This window comes from Scardinius erythrophthalmus (genome assembly GCF_964197995.2).
Source record: "Scardinius erythrophthalmus genome assembly, chromosome: 22".
NCBI classification, from domain to species: domain Eukaryota; kingdom Metazoa; phylum Chordata; class Actinopteri; order Cypriniformes; family Leuciscidae; genus Scardinius; species Scardinius erythrophthalmus.
The window spans coordinates 32,120,444-32,140,443 of record NC_138242.1 but is presented as its reverse complement, the minus strand read 5'-3'; the positions used below and the strand labels follow the sequence as shown (position 1 = coordinate 32,140,443).

The window sequence follows — 20,000 nt, the reverse complement described above, 5'->3', positions numbered from 1 at the left end:
ACCTGAAAATATCCGTTTCCTTTCTGTATCCGGCTCTCGTGTTCACCGTTCACTGAGCAAACACACAACATATGCCATCATCATCATCATCATCATCTGAAGAAGAAACTTAGAAATACATATAGTAATTATAAACTTGGATATTATTATATGTAAATAAATATAAATGTCATATTGTATAAACATTAAATCCGATATTTTATATTTACTCTATAATATTAATAATAATAATAATAATAATTTATTATTAAATTATTATTAATAATATTATATGTAGATTTATATTATAATAATTATAAGTAATAAATATGTATATACGTATAATATATGGTAAAAAAAATAATATATAGTAAAACATTATATATATATATATTTTTTTTATAAAATGTTATATATTATAAAAAGTTATATCCAAGTATATAATTATATATACTAATAATCATTCCTATATATATATATATATATATATATATATATATATATATACATACACACACACACACACACACACACATATATATGAAGAGTTCAGATGCAAAAGCCTCTAAGTGCCATCTGGAATTTTCTTCTAGAATGATCATTATCATCAAGCTCGTATATTTAAGTTCAGTAATTTCACTTAAATGACAATTAATAGGTAATTTTCATTGCCATTAAAGCGAAATTATTGAATTTAAATATACGAGCTTCATAAAAATGATCATTCTAGAAGAAAATTCCAGATGGCAACTCTTCATATATATATGTGTGTGTGTGTGTGTGTGTGTATTTATATATATATATATATATTAATTTTTTTAACACAAAGATAGATAGTGCTACTACTAATAATCTTTATAACAATATCTATATTAATTTTAACAAAATATCCAAGTTTATAATTCCTGAAAAATATATAATCTTTTTTATAATTACCATATATAGTAGATATGATACTGCAAGTATAAACTTACAATATAAAATATTTATATTTGTCAATACATATATATTTATTTTAAACAATTAAATATTATAATCAGTGTTTTAGTTCAGGGCAGAGTGTTTTTACCGCTCCCATGATTCAGTTCGCTCTCCTCGTCCATGGGGTTGATGTGTGTGCGAGGCCAGTACTCCAGCAGAGCCTGAAGCAGAAGCCCACCCAGATTCACTGCGCCACAACAAACACATTAACACACCTTCAGGATATACCGTCACCATAAACATAAGCCTCTTGAGGTCGTTCTCACGTTTGGGGTCGGATCCGTCAGGACTGGTGAATCCGGCGTCTTTAGCAGAAACCCAGGCCGCAAAACAGTCGCTCTCGTCCAGCGTTATAGTCAACATCTGTCAATCAAAAGCCAAAAGATTTCTAACAGACCTGACAAACACTAAATCTGTGTTGAAAGGCTCCCACACCTCTGTTAACTTCAAATTCAAGGACCTTTCAAGGACTTTCCAGGTCCAATACCCTCAAATTCAATTTTTTATTTTTTTTCAGATTCACAAACTTTCAAGGATTTCAAGGACCCGTGGGAACCCTGTGAAACACCGACTCACCCCCGTCTTCAGATCCACTGAAAACCAGTTCGGCACATAAACCATCTTGAACCTTTTCTTGATCTCTTCATCAAACTCCATCTTCCCTAAGTCTTCAACTTTACAAGCCTGAGAAACATCAGAAAGCAAACCAGTTACACGACAACTAGCATTCGAATCAATCAATGAATATAAACGTTAATCTAACACGGTACCTTGAGCACATCCCAGTATGCCACATTATTGTTGGTGTCTTTGGTCAGAATGTGTCTTTTGTCATTCAGAATGTGGCACTGAATTATACTGGCGCCACCTAGAGGTCAAGACATCAAATCAACATGCTGAAGATACGGTTTAAAGCTGATCATCATACATATCTTAAGTCATTTTCATGTTTATGTTTCACTGGATGATACGCCAACATACATCGCTGTGTAGAATACAATGAAAACTGTCATCAAGCTCATTTCCTGGTGTCTTAAACACACTAAAGAGACACAATTCAAGACTGAAGTGCATCATGCAGACAGTCGTACCTTTGATAACCTGTTCGGGCTGCGTGTACAGAGGCGTCAGCGGAGCGCTGCAGTCGTTGTCATAATCTCCAGACGCTCGGAAATTATGGATTCCTTTCAGAGACTGAAACAGAGAAACAAAAAATCAATATAGACATTGAACATAAAACCAAGATTTGCCAAGAGAACCAAGAGATATATCGATAATGATAAATAGACGATATTCTGCTGTGTGTTTATTGTGTTGTACACTGGCAGGTTTAGGACTGACTCCTAAAGTCTTTGGTATTCTTCATATTCTGTGTGTTGGTCAGTTCACAGCAGTGACACAAATCATCTTTTCCAATAAGTTTCAATATATTTTTACCTTTAATGGGCATTTTTACCTTTATAAAGTAATTTTTTCTAAACGAATTAAATGTATGCATCATCTATTGCGTCAAATTATTACATTTAATGAATAAATTCAGTTAGAATAGTAATACACAATAGGGCTGTTGCCAATTAAAATTCATATTTGCAGTGCAGAGGAAACTGAAGTGGATTTAGATGCTTTTACACAGACTGTTTAATGCAGATCAGAGGGACATGAATGTGTTTAACCTGCTGTTACACATGCAGAAATAACGTTTTGATGTTTTAAACATAAAACGTTGAATATTGATATTAGAAATTATTTAAAAAATAAAAAGTTTAAATGTGAAATTAAAACCGCCAGTAGGTGGCAGCAAGTCACTGTTAATGAGTGAGTCATTGAATCATTTATTCGACTGATTCATTCAGGAACGAAGCATTTGACTGTCTTAATGAGTGAATCATTCATGATTCAGTAATGAAACACTGCTGTGTTTTGCTCAGAGATGCAAAACGGTCCTGTGGCTTTATTTGGACCAATATTCGTTGGCGAAAGAGTGCAAAACAGGCAACTTTGTGTCTAAAATGTAAGTCACTTAATAATAACTTCTTGTTTATTGAACTGTTGTATAAAATCAATGTCAAATTTGTAAGAATGCTGATATTTGGAGAAAAAACTATATTTGTGACTGCCAATGTTGTAATTTTTGCTATGAGAAATATTTTTGAGGATGAAAAGCATGAACTCGCGTGTATGTGCGAGTACCAATGGCCATGCATGATTCGACCACTTAAAGATACGACCTGTGGACATAACTAAATAACTGGAAGATGATGACACCAGAAGCCAGACACAATCATTTTTACACCGTGTCCTAACTACACGCGATAAAATGCCTCTTTTCCATGTTAATCAGAGTGTTCGTCCTAACCAGCCCCAACGGCGACACGCGACGAGTCTATTTTAGAAACGGTTTCTATTTTTCTGCGGCGTCACGCTGGAACAACAAACACAAAGTGTGGCGATGATAATCTCAGGCGCTGTTTATGTGCTTTATTTAATGTTGAAAGCGTGTCATGTGACTCTGAATATCATTTAGTGCTCCAGCTTTGAGGCTGTAAAAGCAACAATGGATAATTCACCTCAGATCTTCAAATTAAACAAATGGAAACAACGTTCAAACTGTGAACAAACAAGTGTATTCTTTGACAAAGATTGTTTTAGTAACTCAGTAGCCTGTGTATTTTTAATATGTAATGGTGTAATATTTGTGAATTTGATTATGTAGCTACTAATCCATTTTGTAGCGAGTGCCGTGAGGATTACACTCTGGTGCCGCGAGACTCCGCCCACACACTGTTCTGATTGGCTGACTCCACCCACACACTGTTCTGATTGGCTGACCCCGCCCACACGCTGTTCTGATTGGCTGACTCTGCCCACACGCTGTTCTGATTGGCTGACTCCACCCACACGCTGTTCTGATTGGCTGACTCCACCCACACGCTGTTCTGATTGTCTGACTCCGCCCACACGCTGTTCTGATTGGCTGTGGGTTTTGATTGATTTTGACTCATCTCGCAGTCGCGCCGCTTCTAGTGTGGATAGACAAATTATTTGTCGCTGGAATCTTATCGCATCGCGTCTGGTTAGGACACGGTGATGCAAATGTCTGCGCCTGCTCTTACATAAAGAATAGGGTGGATAACATGCAACACAAAAGATGACCTTAAAATAATAGCACTGGACCACATCCAGGGAAAGGCGACACTAAATAATGACCCTCGGCGTAAACGAGCACGCTGCACAATACTGAAAGCTCAGTGTGTGACGTCACCACAGCTGGAGCAGGTGCTGTTTCCGCTCACGTCACGCCGGACACCAGCTGCACTCACCCATTTATTAACCGTGGACTTCGTGGTGGAAACCCAGATGGCCGAATGCGGATCAGCTGACCTGTCCAGCTCCATCTGGAAGACACCCAAGCACATACACACTTCAGTAACTTTACCTTACTCTCCATTACCTGGCCGTGGTCCACAGCTGCCGCAGGTGTTGGAGGCATAAACCTCCACCCTAGATCTGAAGTCTATGGAGATCACTTTATTTCTCAATATTAACATATAAAACATATATCCTACACATACTTGACACACTTTATATTACACTCTATGCTTGTGAGTTGTTGTCAGGCGGAAACCTTGAATCTCCAAAAACGCTACTTTGCTGGAAATGAAAAAAAATATATATTTTTAAAGTAATTAAACACCATGTTGTCAAAGCTGATATCGTGACTAAGTATGGTCAGACATTTGCATGTGTATTATTAACATTTGACCAAAATCAAGCTCAAATGTAGTTTTGAACAGCGAATTTTGTACAGTTTTGATCATTTGCGTCATTAGAACGGCCACATCTGAGGCAGTGAGTGCATCGCATTATGTTTTCTTCAACTTACAGGTAATAGAGTTTACTGTAGCTATATGTGGGCGCTCAGTTTTTTCTGTCATTTGGACAAAATCTTATATTAATAAAGACGAAGTTCTTCGCACAGGCTATTTAAGACAGTATTTACTAGACTAAGACCATAGACCTCCTCAAATACATAAAACATTAGCATTTATATATGTATTAAAAGAACCAGTTCTTTATTTACCATTGCTTTGAAAACAAGCAGAGACGCTCCAGAACGTGTTCATTCATGACAGAGGTGGGCGGAGTTATGAGGTTTGACTGACAGTTTGAGGAGCCAATAGAGTTACAAGAGAGTCACAAGCTCTTTTTAACACTTTTCATTGCTTAAATATTTGTAAAACCCACAGACATATGTAAAGAGTGACCAATAGTAATGATTTATGAAAACATGGGAGATACGAGGTTTCCACCCGACAGCGACAATTTAACTTTTGATTGTGGACTTTAAACAACATGTTTTGCTATTCTCCTCTATCTTTATCCAGTTAATATTGTAAATAAACAGATATCGTACCACAAAAATGACTTATATTTTAATAACCGGGTGGTAAAACCTACAATAAATGCGTGTATGTGTGTGTGTGTGTGTGTGTGTGTGTGTGTGTATATATGTGTATATATATATATGTGTATATATATATGTGTGTATATATATATATGTGTATATATATATATATATATATATATATATATATATATATATATATATATATAGGGGTGTCCATGGTTAACCGATTAACCGATTAACCGTTAAAAATTGCGTAACCGAGTGAAACATTTTGCTCGGTTAAGTGGCGTCAATGGTGTGCATTGAATTTAGTTGTAATACATTTTTGCACCGCCAGAGACCGCTAGACCAGTTTTCTAATATGAAGCGGGCAAAGAAAGCGCGCGTCCGAGAATGAAGGCTGTGCGCGAGCCAGAAACAAATATAGTCAGTCAGTATCCGCGCCACTGATCGCAGCACAATAATATCTGTCTGCAGAGCCACAGCTTTACACCAGCAGTTTTACCCCGCGCATGCGCAGTTTCATCACAACAGTTTTACCCGCAGAGTCCGTTTACCGTTACATTAACCCATACAATTTGTATTATGCATTTCCTAAACATGTACTTGCTAATCAAACACTTTATATGAACAAACTACTAATCTATAAAACACAATCGGTCTTCCGACCTTTTACTGTGTTGATATGCGCGAGGGAGAGAGAGCAATACAGCGCTCGTGTTGTTTGAAGGCGGTGAGAGTGCGCGCGCGCGCGGCCGGGGCTCTCTCACTGTTTGTTCTTATGCGCCCTGTCCACTGATCTAAATAATTAGTTGTTACGACGACTTATTTGTTCCCTCGTTTTAATAAATCGTGGACACGTTGAACTATTTCCCTCCCTCATTTTGATTTAACGTGGCCAAAAACAGTTTGATACTATTAATTAGTGAATGCTAAAGACCTATATTTTGTGAATTGGTGAATATTCAGGTGAATTATTTCGTGGCCACGAATTAATAATAATTATTAAACTGTTTTTCGTCCCTGTGAAGATAGCTCTTCAGTGAAGGCCGACTACAGCTTTTTATTCCTTTTTTTTTTTGTGAATTGGTGAATATTTATCAGTATCAGGTGAATTGTTGTGGCCACGAATTAATAATACCTCAGCACGTTTTACAAGCCCCTTCTCGATCGCAGCGGCAACGAGCACTTTGATCACTTGATTTAAAAAACAAAACATTTCAGCGCTAGATCGCCTAAAAAAAAAAAAAAAACGAACGAAATGAATGCTCTGCTAGTTAACTGAAGATGTTTTGTTTATTTGTATTGGTATTCATGCCGCGAGATGTTTCAAAAGTGGTGACAATATCGACCTTAGAAAATAGTGGTGGGGACATGTCCCACCCGCAAATTTTGCCTATCTCGGGGTTGCGGCGCGCACACTATGGTTAACCGAGTATTAACCGCTAAGGGCCTCGGTTAACGGTTAATGAAAAACTTGAAAACGTGCAGCCCTAATATATATATATATATATATATATATATATATATATATATATATTTACAACAGAAATCTGACTCTTAAATAAGAAGTTAAATAAACTTCCATCATTTTGCTATAGTATTTGACTATCACACCTTCAACACAGGCGCTTTCTCTTCACAGATCAGCACACGGATGTCAGGGTTGCGCAGGTCTGTGCAGTAGATTTTGCGGTCGCGACCCCCGGAATACACGTGTGTGAAGGCCTCGTTGACCTGCAGCGCCCAGACGCCCTCATCGTGAACGCGGTACGTGGCGATACACCTCTGCTGACCCAGAGACCACAGCCGGATCGTCCCGTCAGAACTCCCTGAAAGACACTGAACACACACACACACACAAACCAGCGCTGAACACAACAGCACAGACAGCTGGAATCCAGGACTGGACTAGTGATGCGTTCAAGTCATCTCGTTAAGATCGTATTTACGAGTTGATCGCATGAGTGCCACCACAATGACGTAAATACGAGAGGGAGTTGAGGGCGTCACTGAGAAAAATGGCAGAATAACAAAATACTTAAGCAGTGATATTGCTAGACTTTTCTATTTACAGCGAAGTAAGCTAAATGCCAGCACAGAATATGATGTCATTATAATATGACAATGAAATATGTAATGATTAAGTTTGTAGTGGCTTCATAAATTAATTAAAAACATAAAAAACCAAAGTACACCTGATGCACATTTCTTTGTTCTTCATTTTCTAGAACTAGAGTTTAAGAACCTTGCTGTATATTTGTGTAATTAATTAAGAGAAAGTACACCGCCATTTTACTCCGACGAAAGTGACTTCGCAAACACGACTTCCCACCTCGTAAGTACGAACTTCCCAGGAGGACTTGAACGCACCATCTAGTAGTTTTAATCTCTTCTACAGTCAACAAGAACAAGGGCCAGATTTACTAACAGCTTGCGCCAGTGCAAACCCTCTTTTGGCGCTAATAAACTACTGTCAGGATTTACTAAAGACACGCAGTGCAAAATTAGCGCTGAAAAGGCTTAGACTGAGTTGTTTTTGCGGCTGACCTCATTGCATTTGTAGGAGTTTCCCTTTCAAACGCAAAATTTATGGGAGGAGAGTATTGAAATGAATCACGCAACACAATTTACTAATGTTTGCGCTAGTCAATTTACTGATATTTGCGCCATTATTTAACGCCCCCAAAAAAGCATGTCTTAACCCATTTTGCGACAGTTGTAGTCCCTCAACTACAAGAAGTCAAGTCATCTTCATTTATGTAGATTGTTTCAAAGCAGCTTTACAGAGATAAACGTATAATTTAAGGTAACAGAGATTGTTTTGGCTTTATAGCGGTTCTTTAATAAAGTTATTTTCCAGCTTAAGTTAGTTTTGATTCATTCGCTTCCGTCGCAACGATCATTAGTTATTAACTTAGGGGCCGCTAACACGACACCGTTCTCTCTACACAGACTTTAAACGCGAACCTGTGAGAAACGCTGATGGCGTTCACATGCGCATTAAGAATTGGTTCTATAGTTATGTGCGTTTGAATATATGTGCGCAGGTTTGTAATTCCCTACAAGCCAAGCATAAACAAAGTACTGGTCTTTCCTTATAAATTTTGATACAGAATTTTATTTTATTTTGTCACTTTGGTGTAGGCACGCGAAGCGAATTTTCCCGACAACGCTTTATCTGTAGAGTGGGAAAGGGATCCTCCATAGGGAGAGACTAATACCTGGTGCATCAAAACTTCTTGCAACCCTTCATTTTTTGCCCTCTGGCTCTTTTCAACGTACTGTGGCTCTTCTTCAGCTGGGATATCACAGTCCCAATGCTAATTTGCGCTGCTCTTGGTAGATTGCGTTGTTCATTATATAAATGATTTGTCTGTGTTAGAGCAGTAGATCACGTGTAAAACTTGCCACTCCTATCGGCACATTTGTGGAATTGCACTCTCACGCTAATTTGTCCCGTTTAGTAAATCTGACCCTAAGATTGGTGTTTATAATTAGTGTGAATAAGATTGAAATAAAACGATTGAAATATTAACCTCAATTATAAAGGGGAGTTGAAGAACATATTTTAGCACATGTCTTGATCTAACCTGAGTTCCATCTCTGTTTAGCAGCAGTGATTTGACGTTGTCTGAATGTCCTTTCAGTTTCATTAGCTTGGCACAGGTGCGCGGGTCCCACACTCTCAGCACCTGAAGTGAGAACAACAAATCAATTAAATAAAGACAATGTGAAATTATCGGCATCAGAAGAATTCAGGCAATGGATGGATGGATGGATGGATGGATGGATGGATGGATGGATGGATGGATGGATGGATGGATGGATGGATGGATGGATGGATGGATGGATGGATGGATGGATGGATGGATGGATGGATGGATGGATGGATGGATGGATGGATGGATGGATGGATTTATTATTGCATTACATACTGAAATGAAACTGAAACTAACTTTATTTACTCTTTTAATATGTCCCTGATCAAAAAAGACTGCAAATGTAATCAAGGCTGCATAACAATAATGTTAACCAAAAATGCATGGCAGAAATTGAGATTTATCACTAAGATTATTTCACTCAGAAATTAAATGTCAGACCTTTTCAGTGGATCCCGACACTATAACGGTCCCCATCTGATTCATGGCCAAACTGTAGATGGAGTCCTTGTTCCCGCTGAGAGAAGACGCTGTATAGCATAAAGAAAGAGATATTTATCTTTAAACACAAACTTAAAATCCAGGATTCAGTGATTCTTTAATACAGATTTTGGGTCTACTGATAAAAGGCACCAAATAAAAAGTGTAAAGTAACTTATTTCATCTGTTGTTTGGATTGTGATTGCAATAGACCAGTGGTTCCCAACCTTTTCCAACTCGCGGCCCACACAACCAAACACGCAAGTTTCCGCGGCCCACTTCAAGAATTGTAACGGACCCGACTATTTTTGTCAGAGAATGCAGATAATGGGTTATCGAGCCCAGGATCAAATCGGCTGCTCTAGCCTTCATGCAGAAATAAGACTTTTGTCCCATTGCTATGGTCACCATGTCAATCATTGCAATTTTGAGAGTTAAAGGGATAGTTCACCCAAAAATGTTTAATTCTGTCATCATTTACTTGCCCTCAAGTTGTTCCAAACCTGTATAAATGTCTTTATATTATTATTTATATTAAAGATATTTTGACAAATATTTGTATGCAGGGCCTAAAACTAACTTTAGGCCCTAAAACTAACCAATGGCCGGTGACTTAAGAAAACTTACTAGCCTTAAACATTAATTTACTGGCCATGAAACCAAAATTTTAGATACCAGTGAAAATTCACAATTCTCTATTCCAATTTCAATGCCACAGCTGAAACTACTAGCCTAACTGATATACATTTAAAACATTATTAAAGACAAGTAACAGTAGTTTTCAGACATTGAATAAAGTAATCAAATGTAAAACACTAGATAGTCTTATGTATAAATTAAACAGATAAATTCTTATTAAACTTACAAAAGTTCTTCAGTCAAGAGCAGAGAATGTTTTTTTCTTTGTCCTTCGTTGTTTGATTAACATTAAAATCAGAAAGCAGGACAATATTAGGCTGCTGTCACTTTAAGAGTGAAGGCACGGATCTAATATACTGATACACGAGTTGTCTTTCTCTTACCGTTTACGTTCACTTAAGCCTTAACCGCTATGTTTACTAGGATAATGCCGAGACGGGCATTTTGGACACTTTTTTTGTGAAATTGTGGAAGATGAAGCGAAAGAAAGCTCATTTCAGTATTTGCGCGCTGTCGCTTCGGATGCTTGCGCACATCAAACTTCCCACGCAGTGTAAATAACGAATTGAGTTCTCTTTAGTGTCTTCTTGCGCTCGAATCTTTATATTGCCAAGGCTTAAACTTTCATGTTTGGTTACAAACATTCTTCAAAATATCATCTTTTGTATTCGACAGAATAAAGAAAATTATACAGGTTTGGAACAACTTGAGGGTGAGTAAATGACGACAATTTTCCATTTTGGTTGAACTATCCCTTTAAATCAATGCTGTCTACACTGCACAATACATCTCTTTACATCCGGTCTACACTGTTAGTTAATCTCTAAAACTCTGGTGTTTTGAGTGGTAAGTGGACTAACTTGTCTAACTTAAACACCTCTGATTGGCCGTTGCATTCAAGGAATCAACAGATATGTCTGTGATTGGCTGCACTGCTCAACTCTGCAAAAGCACGTTGAAAATGGCAACATTTGATGCTCTCCGCAGTGCAAACACAAATACGCACTGAAGCGTTTGCCAATATCCGATTATTACAGCTTCAACTGAGGGTGCTAAGAGACTAACAACTGAAATCTGTGTGACTCACCTAATGCTAAGGTTGGTATCGCTTAGCATATACTAAACACTGTTGAAAACGGAGATCAGGCTTGACGTAAAGCTCATTCCGGTAAAATAATGTGCAAAGCTAAAATAAGCTCAATAATATAAAGCAACACGGCTGCTTGTGCTCCCACACATGTGAAGACTACCGCTAGCTAGTCACTACTGTATTTTCTGGGTCTAGCTTTAGTCTTTTTGATGTCAGGCATTGCTGAAGATTTATCCTTACTTGTAGATGAAGAAACATCTGCATTTGTCCTTTTCAGCGACCCTGTTGATAACCATTCATCCATGTTTAAATCTGTTGTAGCCTACAGTATGCAGCAAATGTATTGGTGGTTTATTCTTAACACAACCGAACAGCGAGCGTAAATAGTGAACACACAGTAACAGTTTAATATTTATTTTCTGTTATTTCATTATATGTTAAACTATTATATGTATTTAGACAGTTTTACATATTACCAAAATTATTATTAGTATTAATAGTGACTGGCGCCCCCTTGCAATACCGTCGCAGCCCACAGGTTGAAAACCACTGCAATAGACCAATAAATGATCATTTAGTCATAACACTTTACAGTAAGGTTTAAGCGGCTTAACATGAACAAACAATGAATAATATTTTGATTAACTAACATTAACAAAGGTTAACTAATGCTGTAAAACACACACTGTTCATTATTAACTATTGCATTAACTAATGGTAACAAATAAGACCTTATTGTAAAGTGTTACAGCCATTATAATATCAAAAAGTAGATTTTTTTTGTTATGCATATCAGTTATTAGACACTTAAAGTCCCACTGTGGTTAAAACCAAGCTTTTAATGTTGTTTATATGTCTGTGTGGTGTTTTTAATGCGCTTTAAGACAAACCATGTGTAAATTCATAAGTCGACTCCATTGCTGAGTATTTCCTCCTTAAAACTGCAGTGAACCAAAGACAGTCTCAAAAACACGCTTTGAAATCGCTGGTGTTTCTGACGTCACAAACTACCTTGTAACCAATCAGATCAACGTGTGATCGTCAACCAGTGGATCTTTGAGTGAGTGGAGGCGGGCCTCATTTGCATATTAATAGAACCGCGCATACTAAATGAGGCGAGGGTGTCGAGTTACATTCAAGATATTTTAAGGAAAAAACTTTAAATGTGTCATTTTGGTGATCAAAGATGAGCTTTATGGGATTAAATGACTGACTACAGGGGGACTTTAAATATAATAATCTGTATTGTTATTGAGCCAAAAATCAATATCAGTCGCCCTGTAATTTGAATCAGAGTAATTGAGAACTCACTAGTGACAGTGTTATTGGATGCGGTCAGTGCTGTGAGTGTGTTCACGTCCCAGAGGAAGATCTGTCGGTCCAGCCCGGCCGAAGCCACCAGCTCTTTGTCTTTAGCATACGCCAATGCTTTCACATAGTCCTACATAAACACACACAAACATACTAATGAAAAAAATATTCAAAAAAATTATTCAAATTATTGAAAGTAGAAAACAAGAAACAGTGCACACTTTGTTTAATTGTGAAATATTATTACAATTTAAAATAACTGAGAATATATTTGCTATGTGAATATGTGTAATTTATTCCTGTGATCAAAGCTGAATTTTCAGCATCAATACTCCAGTCTTCAGTGTCACATGATCCTTCACAAATCATAAATAAAATGAAAGGAAATCAATACTTTTATTCAGCAAGGATGCACTAAATTGATCAAAAGTGACAGTAAAGACATTTATAATGTTCCAAAAGATTCTATATCAAATAAATGAAATAGAACTTTCTATTCATCAAATAATCCTGCATAAAAATTGTACATAACCGTTTCAACATTGATAATAATAATGAATTTTTTTTGAGCATTAAATCAGCATATTAGAATGATTTCTGAAGGATCATGTGACACTGAAGATTCAGTTTTCATCACAGGAATAAATTATATTTTAAAATATATTCAAATAGAAAACATTTATTTTAAATTGTAATATTTAACAATATTACAGTTTTTTTTTTTTTTGTTGCATTTTTAATCAAATAAATCCACCATTAGTGAGCAGAAGAGACTTCTTTTAAAAACATTACAAATCTTTCAGATCCCAAACTTTTGAACGTCAGTGTATTTATATACACATATAAAAATGAATGGCCTGTAAACCCACACATAGCAGCAGAAATAAAGCTTCAGGATGCTACCCATGTGACCATGCTAATGAGTAGGGAAAAATGATTAAGATAAATAATTAAGGATATCTGGTAAAACTTTACAATAAGGCTCATTAGTTAACATTAGTTAATGTATTAACTAACATTGAGCAATACATTTGTTACAGTATTTATTCATCTTTGTTAATGTTAGTTAATAAAAATACTTGTTCATGTTAGTTCACAGTGCATTAACTAATGTTAACAAATACAACCTTTGATTTTAATAATGCATTAGTAAATGTTGAAATTAATATGAACTAAGATTAATAAATGCTGTAGAAGTGCAGTGCATTATTAGTTCATGTTAACTAATGAACCATATTGTAAAGTGTTACCGGATATCTATACAATAAGGAAGCGGTGCCGTCTCACATGTATGAATCACTGCATCACCTTTTCTTGGATCTCGAGAGTTTCTCACATTTTATCATTCAAAAATCATCTCAGGATCTTCACTACTCAAGAGTATTATTTTCCTGCAGCTCTGGAGTCATTAGTCACATGACAGTACCTTGTGTGTTCGCAGCGTTGACATGCAGAAGCCCTTATGTGCGTTCCAGACCTTCACTGTAGTGTCTGATGATGCGGATATCACTGTAGAGACAACACACACATATATACACATCTGTGCTGTACACAAGCAACAAAGGCCCTGCGCTTGTCAGACACTCACGTGTTTTCCCGTTGCAGCACAGGACGATGTCATTGACCCAGTCCGTGTGGTGCTCCATTGATGCGATGTACGGATCCTGCTGCAAGACATCCACAGTTCAGCATTAGCAGACGCTTTTACCCAAAGCCACTTACAACAGTACACAAGAGCTGGAACACGTCTCAGCTAGTCGATCACAGCACACATAGCAAAGTTTGTTTTTTTTTTATCAGAAAAACAAAATAAATAGAATTGTATAGACCTTATATGTAGCCCCGCCCCTTTTCAGCGCTGCGCTCGTTGTCTTTTGTCTTCCGGTCTGTATTTTACCAGCGATCTTACGCATTTATGAATGAACAGCTCGTTTTAAAATCTTCCCGGTCTACTGACATCTGCATTAAACATTACAATCCTCATGATGACTTTCATTAACTCTATAACAAGTAAACCCACTTCAGCTAATCACTCCTGACAGCGACGCCATAGAGATATGCAGAGCTAACGCAAAAACAGAAGTTCAAAGACAACTTTATAAAGATGGCTGCGCGCTTGTTTCTCTGGCACGATAGATAGATAGATAGATAGATAGATAGATAGATAGATAGATAGATAGATAGATAGATAGATAGATAGATAGATAGATAGATAGATAGATAGATAGATAGATAGATAGATAGATAGATAGATAGATAGATAGATAGATAGATATTGTAAGAAGATAGATAGATAGATAGATAGATAGATAGATAGATAGATAGATAGATAGATAGATAGATAGATAGATAGATAGATAGATAGATAGATAGATAGATAGATAGATAGATAGATAGATAGATAGATAGATAGATATTGTAAGAAGATAGATAGATAGATAGATAGATAGATAGATAGATAGATAGATAGATAGATAGATAGATAGATAGATAGATAGATAGATAGATAGATAGATAGATAGATAGATAGATAGATAGATAGATAGATAGATAGATAGATAGATAGATAGATAGATAGATAGATATTGTAAGAAGATAGATAGATAGATAGATAGATAGATAGATAGATAGATAGATAGATAGATAGATAGATAGATAGATAGATAGATAGATAGATAGATAGATAGATAGATAGATAGATATTGTAAGAAGATAGATAGATAGATAGATAGATAGATAGATAGATAGATAGATAGATAGATAGATAGATAGATAGATAGATAGATAGATAGATAGATAGATAGATAGATAGATAGATAGATAGATAGATAGATAGATAGATATTGTAAGAAGATAGATAGATAGATAGATAGATAGATAGATAGATAGATAGATAGATAGATAGATAGATATTGTAAGAAGATAGATAGATAGATAGATAGATAGATAGATAGATAGATAGATAGATAGATAGATAGATAGATAGATAGATAGATAGATAGATAGATAGATAGATAGATAGATAGATAGATAGATAGATAGATAGATAGATATTGTAAGAAGATAGATAGATAGATAGATAGATAGATAGATAGATAGATAGATAGATAGATAGATAGATAGATAGATAGATAGATAGATAGATAGATAGATATTGTAAGAAGATAGATAGATAGATAGATAGATAGATAGATAGATAGATAGATAGATAGATAGATAGATAGATAGATAGATAGATAGATAGATAGATAGATAGATAGATAGATAGATAGATAGATAGATATTGTGAAGATAGATAGATAGATAGATAGATAGATAGATAGATAGATAGATAGATAGATAGATAGATAGATAGATAGATAGATAGATAGATAGATAGATAGATAGATAGATAGATAGATAGATATTGTGAAGATAGATAGATAGATAGATAGATAGATAGATAGATAGATAGATAGATAGATAGATAGATAGATAGATAGATAGATAGATAGATAGATAGATAGATAGATAGATAGATAGATAGATAGATAGATAGATAGATAGATAGATAATTTTATTTAATGCCATGTCAGCATCTAAGGCTATTTTCATGGCAAAAATTTAATTACAAAAATACAAATATCATATAAATACAATAAAACCAATCAAACAAACACAAGTCATATTATATAATTTTTGGTCCCACTTTATATTAAGTGGCTTTATGTACTTACATAAAAAAATAAGAACAATGTATTTATTGTGTTGATGTTGTATTGTAAAACACTTTTGCTGCTATTGAGGAGTGAGACGGGATTACATACATTAATTACAGCTGTATTTTTTAAATATAAGTACAATGTAAAAACATGTATGTACACAATAAGTCCATTGTATCAAATAATTAATTTCAATGCAAGTACATAGTACTTAAAGCCAAATAATTTTTGGGGGTATAAAAACATATGATAAAAAAAATCCCAAAATTTTCAGGCATAATCTTACTAAATAAGTTTTAAAACAGAAAAACAAAACAAATAGAATAGAATAGTATAGAATAGAAAAGGTAAGAGCTAGCATTAATTGGTCAGGTGTTGAAGAAAAACATGTGTCTTTAGGAAAGAGCAGCGACATCATTTCCCAGGTCCAGGGAACAGCTGTTCTCTGATCAGGTTTGAGATCACATCGACAGGTTTACCTTGTGCTGGTTGACGCTCCATATCCTGATGATGGAGTCTCGTCCAGCGGTGAAGAGCCGGTTCAGAGCTGGGTCCAGCTGTAGTGCGTTGACTCCATTACGATTATATTTCTCCACCTCATCTCTGATCACATACGACACCTGAAACACACACACGCTCAGAACTAGTCGCAGTGATTTTAACGATTAATCGGACACTGAAGAAAGCACTAAGAGAACGGCATGTATACAGTAGGGCTGTGCGATTAATCGTACTCGCACGCGAGGCGGGAGCATAATGTACTGTGTGAATAAATAAATATAGCCTAAATAAATGCCAGAACATGCACAGTGACCATTTATTTGATGATGTGTCATAATATAGTATTAGAAACATTTTTAATATTTTTTATATATTTCAAATATTTTTTTTGTTTAAAATATAAATACATAAAATGCAAGGTGTCGAGGCACGTTTTCTTTTTATGCAAATTGATCATCTTTTAACATGTTTACATAAACTATGAAAGCCATTTTCGGCACATAAGACAAAAAAATATGCTTTTGTAAATCATAATTATGACATAAAAAGTCAAAATTATGACAAAAAAAACATAATTATGACATACAAAGTCATATTTGTAGGCTTTTTATGTCATAAGAAATCTAATTTATGAGATACAAAGTCATAATAATTACGACTTTCTCTGTCATAATTATGACTTGGAAAATACACCGAAAATGTATATTCCCTATTTTACAAAATGTGCATTAAAATAACCAAAAACTTTAGAAAACACATTTGGATGTACAATGATAATATGGTCATACTTTATTTTACAGTGTCCTTGTTACACGTTACATGTAGTTACTGCAGTACTAACTATAATCACTGTGCGATAAATTGTAATTGATTCTCGATTTTGGCATCCATTGATCATGAAAACAAGATAATCGAGGTAAAATGATTGTGTTCTGTCCAGCGCCTTCCTTTCCTTCACAGCGATGTGCTTTCGTTCCTCCCTAAAATCCCAAACTTAACATCCAAATCAGCCGAATCAGTGAGTGTTGTAAAATGCAGTCTGCTGTTGCTGAACGTCAGGACGTGTTTGATATTAAACACGGTCATTAAAAGCACATAAAGCCGCAACAGAGACGCTGTTCCCCAGACGGCTTTCTGTGTGCGCTCCGACTCAGAGCTGAACATGGATACGCAAAAGGGCTTCGGATACGCGCCTAAACACAAAAATGTCAATATATATATATTTAGAGTATTCACGTAAACAGTGGGTTATGTCTTAAGTAAACGTAAGCAGAAAACGCATGTGTAACAGCACGTTGGATCCGTGCATTCGCTCTTAAAGTGACAGCAGCCTAATAAACCTGCTGACGTCCGTCATTAATGATAATCAAACAACAAATGACAAAGGAAAATCACTCACTGATCTTGACTGAATAAATTAAGTAACTTTAATAAGGATTAATCTATATTTAATGTGTACGGTAAGAGTGCAGTGTTTTTTTACATTGGATTATTACATTTTTTGTTGTATCTGAATACCACTATTAGCACATATTCCTAAAAAAAAAGAAAACTGTTTGAGGACATTTTTCTTACATTAGTTAACCTAGTATTAGTTTTTGCTGAAGTATCAATAAATGCAAAATTTCACTAATTATCGCCATAATAATATCGCCCAGCAATTATCGGGATTTCAATATTGACCAAAAATAATTGTTTATGATTTAACAATTGATTACGATTTCTGCCATAATCGAGCAGCCCTACTATACAGTCATCATGGTACAATAAATCAAAGTCAAGGATGGAAAGAGCTCTTTATACACCGCTTTTGATGCCACTTATGATTCACAAAGATTAGATTCATGATCTATGATTCATGCAGATCCATTTAGCTTTTATTTTCAAAGTTTTATAAAGTAATAAGAAGCGTAAGACTGAGGTAAAATACAGAACTAAAATGTGAGCACGGTATAATGCGTTTAAATGAGGGCATATGAATATATAATACAGACTATACAAGCCATCTGAGAATTACACTAATTTTATTTCTAGCCCTTTTTTTACTCCTTTACTTGTATATATTACACATGACAATAAAATAAAAAAGAAGTAGTCAGTGTGATGAAGCACTATTTTTATTTGTTTATTTAAAAAAATCCCAAAAATTCTGAAGGTTAAGTCATTGTTAATTTGTGTAATAAAGTTCGTAATCAATTGTTAAATCATAAACAATTATTTTTGGTCAATATTGAAATCCCGATAATTGCTGGGCGATATTATTATGGCGATAATCAGTGAAATTTTGCATTTATTGATAAATGAGGGCATATGAATATATAATACAGACTGTACAAGCCATCTGAGAATTACACTAATTTTATTTCTAGCCCTTTTTTTACTCCTTTACTTGTATTCATGGATATATTACACATGACAATAAAATAAAAAAGAAGTAGTCAGTGTGATGAAGCACTTTTTTTATTTGTTTATTTAAAAAAATCCCAAAAATTCTGAAGGTTAAGTCATTGTTAATTTGTGTAATAAAGTTCAGAACTCATTTTAATTGAGTTACACCATGACGACTATTAATTTATAGACATTTTTTACTGGAAAGCAAAAACACCTTCATGACAAACACATGTAAAATGCGTGTGCAGTATGCAGGCATGATATAGCAATATACTCATATTTTGTAGCCTATACATATGTGTAGATCTTCAAATGTTCAATATTTTTATGTACATATGCATGGTAACCACGTGACTATATGTTCAGTATGCTGTGTGCTTATATGGTCATGTAGTCAGTAAGCATATTCCCATATGTTCATCATGTATGGAAGGATTATTGTCATAATGCCACGACGTGACCTTATAGAATCGAAATCTGTGACCAAACCCGGCTAAATCTGTCCATTTGCAGCCAATAACAGTCATTTAAACTCCGACACACCGAGTTTGTGTTATCATGGGTTGCAGAAGCTGTCTATACAGACTTAGTATGCAGCATTCTTAGACACCTGACTCAAAACGCCCCAAAACTGCAGTCTGATAGGCAGCACACTAGATTTAGAGACACAGCCTGGCCTCCACCTCCCTCTGCGCCACACAAACACACACACCCACGTTTAAAACAGCCGTCACAACCGCGATCTACAGTCTGAACACTACTTTCATCGCACAAATAGCACACACACACCACAAGCCCACACGCGAGTGTGAAACAGTCACCTGCACTTTCCTGCGCCCCGCTGCATTCTGCCTGTG

The 20,000-nt window shown here is 35.5% G+C and overlaps 1 protein-coding gene across 5 annotated transcripts in view; it reads right to left on the bottom strand.

Annotated features, from left to right (window-relative positions):
- The window catches only part of wdr48a (WD repeat domain 48a), a 27,081-nt gene that overhangs the window by 7,030 nt on the left and 51 nt on the right, over positions 1 to 20,000 (bottom strand). The window contains exons 1-16 of one of the 5 annotated variants that reach the window (XM_081352247.1): positions 19,965 to 20,000; positions 16,731 to 16,871; positions 14,139 to 14,217; positions 13,977 to 14,059; positions 12,551 to 12,680; positions 11,480 to 11,521; positions 9,472 to 9,560; positions 8,962 to 9,063; positions 6,986 to 7,210; positions 4,281 to 4,355; positions 2,052 to 2,154; positions 1,731 to 1,828; positions 1,537 to 1,644; positions 1,227 to 1,323; positions 1,049 to 1,147; positions 1 to 52 (exon numbers count right to left, since the gene is read on the bottom strand). The exon at positions 1 to 52 is cut by the window's left edge and continues 54 nt beyond it; the exon at positions 19,965 to 20,000 is cut by the window's right edge and continues 27 nt beyond it. In XM_081352247.1, the coding sequence (XP_081208373.1) occupies positions 1 to 52; positions 1,049 to 1,147; positions 1,227 to 1,323; positions 1,537 to 1,644; positions 1,731 to 1,828; positions 2,052 to 2,154; positions 4,281 to 4,355; positions 6,986 to 7,210; positions 8,962 to 9,063; positions 9,472 to 9,560; positions 11,480 to 11,521; positions 12,551 to 12,680; positions 13,977 to 14,059; positions 14,139 to 14,217; positions 16,731 to 16,871; positions 19,965 to 20,000 (1,559 nt within the window). The remainder of the gene's footprint in view (positions 53 to 1,048; positions 1,148 to 1,226; positions 1,324 to 1,536; positions 1,645 to 1,730; positions 1,829 to 2,051; positions 2,155 to 4,280; positions 4,356 to 6,985; positions 7,211 to 8,961; positions 9,064 to 9,471; positions 9,561 to 11,479; positions 11,522 to 12,550; positions 12,681 to 13,976; positions 14,060 to 14,138; positions 14,218 to 16,730; positions 16,872 to 19,964) is intronic. The other 4 variants (XM_081352248.1, XM_081352251.1, XM_081352250.1 and 1 more) reach the window with 4 other exon arrangements.